This window comes from Poecilia reticulata, linkage group LG13 (assembly GCF_000633615.1).
Source record: "Poecilia reticulata strain Guanapo linkage group LG13, Guppy_female_1.0+MT, whole genome shotgun sequence".
Classification (NCBI taxonomy): Eukaryota; Metazoa; Chordata; class Actinopteri; order Cyprinodontiformes; family Poeciliidae; genus Poecilia; species Poecilia reticulata.
The window spans coordinates 1489636-1500865 of NC_024343.1; the positions used below are offsets into that span (position 1 = coordinate 1489636).

At 39.4% G+C, this 11230-nt stretch overlaps 2 protein-coding genes across 2 annotated transcripts; both read left to right on the plus strand.

The window, feature by feature from the left end:
* The first annotated feature begins 1731 nt into the window (after window positions 1-1731).
* On the plus strand, window positions 1732-2844 carry LOC103474182 (growth hormone secretagogue receptor type 1-like). Its single transcript, XM_008424985.1, has one exon. The coding sequence runs from the start codon at window positions 1732-1734 to the stop codon at window positions 2659-2661; it is 930 nt and encodes a 309-aa protein (XP_008423207.1). The 3' UTR covers window positions 2662-2844.
* Window positions 2845-5248: 2404 nt separating this feature from the next.
* On the plus strand, window positions 5249-6349 carry LOC103474185 (growth hormone secretagogue receptor type 1-like). Its single transcript, XM_008424986.1, has one exon. The coding sequence runs from the start codon at window positions 5423-5425 to the stop codon at window positions 6347-6349; it is 927 nt and encodes a 308-aa protein (XP_008423208.1). The 5' UTR covers window positions 5249-5422.
* Window positions 6350-11230: the final 4881 nt, after the last annotated feature.

Consider the following 11230-nt stretch of genomic DNA (forward strand, 5'->3'; position numbering starts at 1 on the left):
GCCATGAAGCTACAAACACTGAACAGAAGAAGAGCTGCCATCGATACAGTTGCAGCCAGCATGATTTAATGTTACACAATACAGTTTTACCAAGTTTTATTGTTGTGCATTTAAGGTGTAAAGTTTACCATTGACCAAACGCCCCCCAAAGGCATCCCAGCGCCCCCCTTTTGTAAAAATGGCCGCCAGCCCCCCCTGCAGTCCTCTGAACGCCCCCTGGGGGGCGGTACCGGCTGCGGCTTTCTCCCCGCTTCCTACACCTATGATTCCCATTACAACATTATTCTCTCTATCCATTTGTGCTTCCCGTAGCTGTACACACAAACAGTGCAATCATAAAGCAAAATAAGCCTGACACAAAACGACTCTTGATCAGGTTCTATGCATAACATGAAAGAAGAAAAAAACAGCAAACCTGAGAGACTTTAAATAATACAAATACACGTTGAGATGATTTAGAGCCAACCATATGGAAACAGCGAGTGATTGGAATTGGCCATATCCTCCCACGCACACATGGTTCAGTCATCAGCTAGTGTTGAGATGATTCAACATTATGTTGTTCTATGTCATTAAACACAGGTTCAAATCTGTGTGAATCAAAGAGTCAACAGAAGTGAACCAGTAAGAAAACAGGTGACTTCCTTTTCAAAGGGTACAGGGAAATGGTGACGTCACCAACTGACGATGTGAATTTGATCAGTGCTGGTTGGTTATGAGAGACAAAGTCTGAGGCAGTTGAGAGCCCATGTGTGAAAGTTATTCCACCTAGATGTTTTAAGGCAAATGGTAAGATTTGAGGCTTTGCCATGGCCACATACTTTGATCTAGCCAAAGGAATTTGATAACGTTTGATCTTCAATGTCTAAGGACTGTGCTAACTGATTCTGAAGCCTGCATCTCCAAAGCCGGAGGAGTTTGTTCAGATACAACATGTGAAACAAAATAGCGGCTTTGATCCAAAATGGCCAATTTCCTGTGGTTTTTGGACCATGGCTCCAAGAGACTCTTTTGTGAGTCCTGTCAAGATACATGTGTACCAAGTTTCATGATTGTAGGCCAAAGCTTGGCTTGGGGCTGATTTTTGTTTTCAATTCTTGGGAATGTGGTGGAGGAATTAGGTCACGCCCACCAAATATTGGACTGCATTCCTGTTGGGGTTAGATAAGAATCACTCATAGTGAGTTTGGTGCAGCTGGCCTTAAATATATGTACCCCAGGATTCAGTCCTGGGACCCGTTCCTATTCAATCACTATTTTAAAAAAAGACAATAGCACACAAACAATTTAAGAAACTTCTTTTTTGTATTTTGTGTTTCTTTACACTGCGGTTGAAACTCCCTGGATTAATCTTGTCAGTAAAGGTTTTACAGTACTTTCCAATTACCTCATGATCAGACAGCTCAGAGGCGTGTTATTATGACAACATTGTTTCCACGAGTGAGCTGGATAATGATATAAGTTTAAGAGACAGAGACAGAGGGCATTTGTGCTCATAATGAGCCTTTATGCCACATTAAAGTTGAAAAGTGTTGCAGATGGTCTCTATGAAAGATAAGCTGACATCAAATACCTTAATATGTCTTTTTGTGCTAATCAGAGTAAGTTTAAAGGTTATTAAGAGAAATTTTAAGGTTACTAACAAAGTATTGAGGATATTTTTGATTCAGGAATCTGAAATCCTGTAAATTATTTTTTAATAATATTTCTGCATTTGAATGTAAAATTTCAATGACTAACAACGATTCTCTTTATGCTGGTAAACCTTCAGGTCGACTGATCAATGACCAAGTGATTTTTGTTCAAGTGTTGGTGGCCGTTCTTCTTTGCATTAACTTGATGCTAATTATAACATTTTTTATGAAGGAAATGTTCTACACAAACATGCGCTATATTTTGTTTGCCAATGCATTATTTTCTGATTGCATCAATATAATAATGACAAATGTGTTGCTGCTCTTTGTCTATTTTTCTGTCCCGTTACAAACATGGTCGTGCCTTTTGTTTTTCATTCTGTCATCTATGTATAATTATGTCACTCCTCTGACTCTGACAGCGATGAGCCTGGAGCGCTATGTGGCTATCTGCCTGCCACTGCGTCATGCAGAGCTGTGCACTGCAGGAAGAGCCCTGCAGGGCATCCTCATCATTCACAGCCTCAGCATCATACCCTTCGTTGTTTTTCTTTTAATCTTTTTTTCTTCAGTCACTGTGAGCTTCTTTAAACAATATGTACTATGCACCGCACAAGTGTTTTTTTTGCACAGATGGCAGAATCATGTTAGGTCTGCGGTCAGTCAGTTTTACTTCCTGATCATGTGTATCCTCATTGCTTTTTCCTATGTTCAAATAATGAAAGTGGCAAAAGCTGCATCAGGAGAAAACAAAGAGTCGACTCGAAAAGGACTCAGGACCGTGATCCTCCATGCTTTCCAGCTGTTTCTCTGTCTCATCCAGCTGTGGGTGCCCTTCATTGAAACTGCTGTGCTTCAGATTGATCTTAATTTATATATAAATGTTAGATATTTTAATTACATTTGTTTAAATCTTGCTCCACGGTGTCTGAGTCCTCTTATCTACGGCCTCAGGGACGAGGTGTTTTTAGTTGCTCTGAAGCATTACGTGTTCCACTGTCCATTTATAGACACAGTAAAACGTTAACAACAGAAGAAGCTGAAATTTATTGAACATAGATGTGAATGTGATTCATAAAGAACAAATGTTCAAATATTTTACTTGATGTGTCAGCAGAGTTGTTGGTACGTGTCAGGCACTGTGTTGTTTTGAGTTGTTTTGGGGTTTGATATATTGATTCTAGCTTAATTATTATTCTGTGTTCCTTAGTCTCTGTCCTTGCTCAGATCAGCCTTGTTATAGCTTAACTTAGTTAAGTTTTTTAGTGATTCTAGTTTTATTTCTGACCTGTCCAGGGTGAACCCCGCCTCTCGCCCGGAACATTAGCTGGAGATGGGCACCAGCAACCCTCCCGACCCCACTAACGGACAAGGGTGTAAAGAAAATGGATGGGTGGATGGATGGATAGTTTTATTTCTTCCTTGTGTCTAATCATTCTTTGTTACACTGAAATTTATTTTCTCAAGGAGCTTTTCCAATATTCCTCTAGCTGATTTGGTTCGGTCCGCTTTGGCCAGATTCATTTTCCATTAGCAGAGCCGGCACAGCCTGATTTTCCTAACTACTTCAGGATAGTACTAGCAGACACAGGAATGAGCAGGGTACAGCACCAAAACCATTTAATCGACAGCTGACAGCATTCATTGCTCTGACAGTGTGAAACACTGGAACGTTGGATTAAAAAAAGTTTATGCGTGGCCATTGGTTTGCATCATTTGACTGCATTGACTAAATCCAAAATGTTGCATATTTCAAAAAGTAAAGTGCCAGAATGTAATTCTATCATCTATCATCATGTTTGGGCTGGCCATGAATTTTTGTAAGACAAAATGGGTTTTGTTGGGAATAAATAAAATAATTATGTTTTCCTCTATCTTTTTTAGCTGCTTGCATATTCATACTCATATCTACACACACGCACACACTTGGTGCACACTGTCTTAGCTAAGGTTAACGGAAGTGACAAACTCTTTAGGGTGTAGCTTAGATAGAGGCCCACAAAAGGAAACAGAAACTATTTTTAGAGGCCATTTTGCTGTGTTAGCCCATGAGGAAAGCATGAAATGGACCAGCACTGCATTTAATCTCAATAAATTGAATTCATAAATTCAACTCACTGACTCTTCTTGAACCTCATACTGTAAGAACCTAAATGGAAAAGGGATAATCTCTACAATCTGGAGGCACCGCCTGGATGTATGAAGGTTAGTGTAGAGTGACCAACTTATTCATATTTTAAAGCTTGTTACTGGGTCCTATCAAAACTCGCTGCTACAAGTCGGTTTTTAAAAACATTTTGATTTTGTTATGGCTTCAAAGGAAAATTATCTTGGAATTTTTTCGTTTTATGTTGAAAAAAGTACAAATTTGTAAATGTTTTTTTTTTCTCTCTTTTTCTCACCAGGAGGCCATTGGGCTAACAGCAAAGGGGGCCATGCTGTCTCCTTCACTTCTGACTTCTCAGTTCTCAAACTGGATCACAAGATGGATATCACTGTGTATCTCATATAATCATGTGACGTCTAAAGTCAGTTTAATTGATAGGTTTACTCACAAATAAGATGGGAAACCTTTCCATAATCTCCACAGTTTAGAGTACATCAGAACCACAACCTGAAGGTTCTCCATCACTGAGTGTTGCTACAAACATTAGCAGAGAGTTTACCACAGCTGCTGCTGCTGCTTATGGACCGCCCACAATAACAAGGAACAGAGCATATAATGGAAAAGCTCACTACCTGGGGTAGACACGAACTGAACATTAACCGGTTAGTGCGCAACTTGCCAGTGGAAAAGCATCTTTAGTTTCTTTATTTGCTCTCTCTTATTAATCCCAATTTGTTTTTTCTTGGTTAAATAAAACTTAACCTTTGACTTGGGAGTTGTCATGTTGAAGGTCTTCTACAATGATTAAGCAAATTGAAAAAGTTAGCTACATTAGTTACCGGTTTTAAGGTTATCCTTTCACCTGGATACCCACTAAAAAGAGTCAAAGCTGCTCAGAAATACCTTCCTCCAGGGTTTACCAATCATGAAATAAGTTTGAAATGGACTTCAATGCTGACAATAATCTTCACATCATTACTGCAATCCAAAAGAGGAGATAATGTAGAAGTGGGTGATAGAAGGAAGGACCCATTTTGACAAATCAAAGTATTTTGAAGCTGTGAACAGCCAGTGATGGTGACTGGGCTTAAATTCTTGATGGAGTTCATCAATATTTGGCAACTTTTTATGTTCAACTATCAACATTTTATTTTGCTATTTTATTTAAATATGAGTCACTTTTTCACAAAGGGCAACAGTACTCTACAGCTGAAAATACCACATATTTTGTAAAGAGGTGCATAATGTCGGCATCTTGTTTTAAAAGATGGCGCTAAGGATAAGACCTGACTGTGTGAACGTGAGCATTTTTTTTTTGTTAAATTTAGTTTATCATTTTGAGTTGCAACGTGAACGTGAAAGGCGGCGCTGTGAGAACACGTTGTACCACTGAGGTCACGAGATGTCCCTGTTGTGTAAACTTCTCCTATAAGGAGTTTCTGCTGCTCTCTCAGACGACTCCACCAGACTGGACTGAAGACAGCAGTGGGTGTGTCGTGCTCAGATGGTTGTTGACTGGGTGCAATGAACATATTTGTGACTATTTCATCTGCAGCAAAGAAAATATAAACATCTGCTTTAGCTTATCTCTCAAAAAAGATTATAACACAAGGCAGCATCACCTTTATGTTTAGATCTGCTGTTTGATATATGTCTGTTGTTTTTTTTTTTTTTTGCTTACATGGCATCCAATAACTCGCTTACAGAGAAAGCTTATTCCATAAACAACCACTACAGAGTCATTGTAGTTCAGGCTTTAGTATGTGTTTTTCTCTGCATAAACTTTTTCCTGATCACAACTTTTTTTCTGAAAGATTACTTTTACACCACCACGCGCTACGTCTTATTTGCCGTTTCACTGTTCTCTGACTGCCTGTTTCTGATAATGACGGACGTGCTGCTCATACTGAGCTACTTTGGTTTTACCATCCAGATGTGGCTGTGTCTTATCATCTGCATTGTTTTGTCGGTGTACACATATGTTACACCGTTGACGCTCACTGCGATGGTCCTGGAGCGCTACGTGGCAATCTGCATGCCCCTGCGGCATGCAGAGCTGTGCACCACCCGCACCACCTTCCATCTTGTCCTCATTATCCACAGTCTCAGCTCCGTGCCCTGTGTTATTGTCATCTCTATATTTTTTGCGTCCTCTGCTCTCACTGTCTACACCACAGGCCGGATATGCTTAATGGAGACGTTCTTCCTGTACGGATGGCAGGGTCACCTGCGATCGGCCATCAGTCAGTTTTACTTCCTGATCATGTGTGTTGTGATTGTGTTCAGCTACATTCAGATCATGAAGGTGGCCAAAGCCGCATCGGGGGAGAATAAAAAGTCAACGTGGAAAGGCCTCAGAACTGTGATTCTCCATGCTTTCCAACTGCTGCTCTGTCTCATCCAGCTGTGGTGTCCCTTCATTGAAACCGCTGTGCTTCAGCTTGATTTAATGTTATTTATTAATCTAAGGTACTTTAATTACATAACTTTTATTATAGCTCCCAGATGCTTGAGTCCTCTGATCTATGGTCTCAGGGATGATTTATTTTTTCAGGCGGTCAGTTACTATGCTCTCTGTGGTTTGTACAAGAAACAGCCGTCATGTTGAGGAAAGCATATATTTATGTCTGATTCATGTTAATGACGGGGTATATACTACAACTGATCATTTTTGCTTATACTTGTACAAATATTTTAAATAAAATTGAAAAGATGTATTTTTTGGATGATTTTTCGAGGAATAGGTACAAGAAACACTTTGAACTTTCCACCCTATAAATATTTTAAGTCAGACATTGTTGTTTATTTTTTAGTTTTTTTAAGAGTATTGCTCAGACACATAGACTGACATTTAGAAGTCATGATTTCATACACATCCTCTGTTCCATTGAATTTATGTGATCAACCTCTTATTTTATATTTAGCACAGTTTAAGCAACTTTTTTATTAGAATCAATCAAAAAGCACACTTGAAACACTTAGGATGCTTATCTCATTATATTTTTTTCCATATGTGAAATATAAAATTAGGAAATTTTGGACAAATATAATCCTTCTTGTTTGGCTTAACACCATTTTTTTATTGTTTAAAGAAGAGTCCCTCTGACACTGAACATGCATGACGCAAACTTGAAGCACTTTTCTTTTTGAAGGATTGGTTATACCATTTGTTAATATTTTCTCACTTTGTGCAGTATGTTTTTTTTTCAGATGTGCAATACTAACTGGACACGTTTCCATATCATAAAATCAATTTCTGTTTTGAAGACGTTTTTAAAAAATATATCTGTTTAAAATCTACAGTAAAAATGATCTTAACACTACACATATACATGCATCCTGAAAATGTTATTTATTTATTTATTTCGAACAGACAGAAAAGACAATCAAGAAAAAAGAAAACAAAATAAAATAAAATAGAATGAAACAAGCGAAAGAAATAAAAATGTTTAACAAATTATTCTGCCCATGTGACATGCAAATTTTATATTTTTTGTTTGAACAAGAGCAGGTAGAAGATATAATATCTTATAATGTCCTGCCCCTTTCCTACTTGTCAATGTATAGTCAATTAACTGTCAGAACATCAAAAAGAGACAACTTTTTTCCATTTTACATGATGTTTGATTATGTACAATTATTTATACTATTTATATCATCAATTACATGATAGACTATTAAACAGTAATCTTATATATCATATTTTGAAATATAAATGATTCATAATCTTTGACGTTTTTGATAGTATATATTAGAAACACAAAGTAGTGCATACATGCACATGCACACCCCCACACACACGCACACACCTACACATACACGCGCACACGTACACACACGCACACACCTACACATACACGCGCACACCCCCACACACGCACACACACGCAACTGAATTGTGTTGTGTGCCACGCTTCAACTACAAAGTAAGATGATTTAAATTTTACATACATACATACACACACACACACACACACAATACACTAACACACACTAACACACACACTAACACACACTAACGCACACTAACACACACACACACAAACACACACACACACGCAATACATACATACATACATACATACATACATACATACATACATACATACATACATACATACATACATACATACATACATACATACATACATACATACATACATACATACATACATAGGGATGCACTAATTGCCATTTTTTGTCAATACCATATATAATATTTTTATCTGAAATGTCATTACATATATTTAATTGCTCTATATAGAGCAAGAATATTACTTAGTTGGTAGCAGTGGGGTGACTATTAACTGCAAACATGCAGACCTGAGCCAGTGGGCTGATCTATCAGTCAAATCTCTCTCACAGGACAGCAGAAGAGGACAGTGTGTGATTTTTTTAGACCTTTGCTGAGGTAAATATTATCAGTGGATAAGGTTGGCTTCACATGTAAAAATCGGCCAGTCACCCATCTCCCAAAATTAAGGAACTTGCTGTTGATTATTAACTGGTCTCTTTATCCGTGCTCACTTTGAGGGATTGCTGTAAAGTCAACGACACAATGCAAGCGATACAAGCTGGTTGAGGAGGGTGAATATACTGCAAGTCAATGACTCGATGCAATCTGCTGGGTTTCCTTAGATGGAAACAAATAACTAATTTGAATAATTAATTGTTTAATAACTAGGATCAATTGGAATGTATGTACAATTTAATTGAATTTTTTTTTTCAGGTGCCTTGAAACAACATTTGCTGTGAATTGGTGCTACAAAAATACATAAATTGAAACTTCTGGCCATTGAAGACTCCATCCATCCATTTTCTTTACACCCTTGTCCCTTAGTGGGGTCAGGAGGGGTGGTGGTGCCTATCTCCAGCTAACGTTCCGTGCAAGAGGCGGGGTCACCCTGGACAGGTCGCCAGTCTGTCGCAGGGCAACACAGAGACAGACAGGACACACAACCATGCACACACACACACCTAGGAACAATTTAGACAGACCAATTAACCTAACAGTCATGTTTTTGGACTGTGGGAGGAAACCAGAGTACCCAGAGAAAACCCACGCATGCACAGGCAGAACATGCAAACTCCATGCAGAAAGACCGGGGCCGGGAATCAAACCCAGAACCTTCTTGCTGCAAGGCAACAGCTCTACCAACTGCGCCACTGTGCCCATTGAAGACTCAATAGTTAAAATACTGAACCCTAAAGTGTAAATGACTTTAAATGACTGGTCAATCTCTATTTCCATTGTTTACTGGGTTTGTGTGGCAACTCAAGTGGCGCTGCTGGCTTAAAGTATGATAGTAGATAAACCTTGACTAGTATGAGCAAGTACTAGAGTCTTCAAGAGAGGGAGAGCCACCTTTGCAGGCAGCTGCAGCGAGTCACACAATGTCACAAAGACAGATATTGGAGGTTGTTTGTCTAACCCAGTGGATCTCAACCCTGGTGGTCAAGGGCCAACCACTGTCCTGCCTGTTTTAAAATAAATGGAGTCTTGACAAAAATTTTGTCTGGAAGACTCTCTAGTTTCACCTGCCTCATCAATCAGCACCTCTCTCTCTTCACCCTGGACCTATCAGCGCTGGATCAAACCTCGCTTCGGCCAATCATCGTTCGGGCTCCAGTTGAAAAGGACCTTCATCCATGGCCTCCTCTACTTACCAGCTGCAATCAACCCACCCGCCCCATCTCCACCTTCCGCTCCTGGCTCTCAGGTCACATCCTCCTTCAACCGCCGCCACCAGTATAGGCCCTGGGGGGTCTACATTCCTATGCTGCATCTGGAATGTTTATCAAGCTTATCAATGTCCAGCTCGACGTCCTCGGCCGGGGCCTGAACGCCAAAGGACTTAATGTTTATTTTGTCAAATTCTTTTAATAATCACTTTCTTTCTCTGTCTGAATCTCTCCGGATTGAAATGAAATGTCATCAGACTTGTATTCACTCAAGGACACTTTACAGCGAAATCAGTAATTCCCATTCACGCACACATTCACATATCGATGACGACAAGCTACTGGATCACAGCCACAGCCCCAGGGCAACATGTGGCTACACTCGGTGTATCAACCTGGCGACCCACATGTTGCAGGACAAGCTCCTTGGTTATGGGGTCAAGAAACAGAACAAGATCCAGCCCGCTCTTTCCATGTCAAGAGGTTATGATAAATGATTTCTGCACCTGAGTGCTTGAGTGTAGGTGGGCAGCAGTTCATCCAAGCATGTGGTACTGGGTTTCTCCTGCCATCGGCTCACTGAAGCAACAGCTGTGGTCGTGTGTGTGGGAGCCTCTGTGCATCTTTGATAGCTTCAGGTTCCAAAAGGTGTTAAACAGGTGCAACTCAGCCAAGGGAGAATGAGCTACAGTGGTATTCATACTCGCACCGAAAACATGGGGCCACTGTGCGTGTGTCAATGACTGAATGTTGTGTATGGTGCTTTGGAATCTTCCAAACAAGATAAAGCACCATACAAAGTACACACTTGTTACCTGTTACCATGGTTCTCACTACTTAATGGAGATAAAGACACAGAATCAAAAGGAATCTGTTATTCTTGGACTTGCCTCTCCTTCTTCAGYGCCCCTCAGTACACCAATTACAAATAGTTTTAACACAGCTGGCCTGTGTCATTTCTCTGGAAGGCTATAAAAAACCTTATTTAACCAAGCTGGTATACACTTGACTTGTTCCTTTAGAAAAATCACTAAGACACATTTTTTTAAATCAGAAGAATACCAAAAGTCTTTTCTTACAGTCAAATTTGAAATGAATATCCTGATTTTTATGTTTCCTTCTGTTCCCTCTTGAGAACTGAGGTGCACAAACAGCAAGAGGCGATGACGACACCACAGAGTTAACTTTCATTAGATTTTGCTCTTGGATGTCTTGTATTTAAAGCCATCATACAAGGAGATCTTGTGACCAGGCCGTTTAAAACTAACTACTTGCCTTGGAGGAGAATCAGAGGTTTTTAAATTGCTGCATTTCATCTGAGCACCTTGGTTGGACTTATGCTTTATATTTTATTGAAATAATTAAGTTTTTTGTTGTTGTTGTTGCTGTTTATTATTTTTAACTGTTTATTATTTTTAACACAATGCACTCAGTGAGTTGTTGCATCAATTGACTGAATCATTTTACTTTCTTTAACAGAAAAATGTCTAATAACAGCTCTGTTGCTGTTGTCTCTTTCCAGCAACAGATAAGCTTCCGTGTTTTGCTTGTTCAGATTTTGGTGGTTATTTTTCTGTGCATCAACATGTTGCTCATTGTGACGTTTTTCAAAAAGGAGTGCTTCTACACCAGCGCTCGGTATATTTTGTTTGCTGTGATGTTGATGTCAGACAGTTTTGTACTTGTACTTTCTAATCTTATGGTGGTTGTGAACTTTCTTCAATTCACCATACAGGTCTGGTTGTGTACCGTCATTTCCATTGTCACGCTGCTCTATGTTATGGCCACACCTGTGACTCTGACAGC

What these genes read in the sequence shown, in the direction of transcription:
- LOC103474182 (XM_008424985.1), top strand. Translation starts at nt 1,732, where the DNA reads ATGACTAACAACGATTCTCTTTATGCTGGTAAACCTTCAGGTCGACTG.
- LOC103474185 (XM_008424986.1), top strand. Translation starts at nt 5,423, where the DNA reads ATGGCATCCAATAACTCGCTTACAGAGAAAGCTTATTCCATAAACAAC.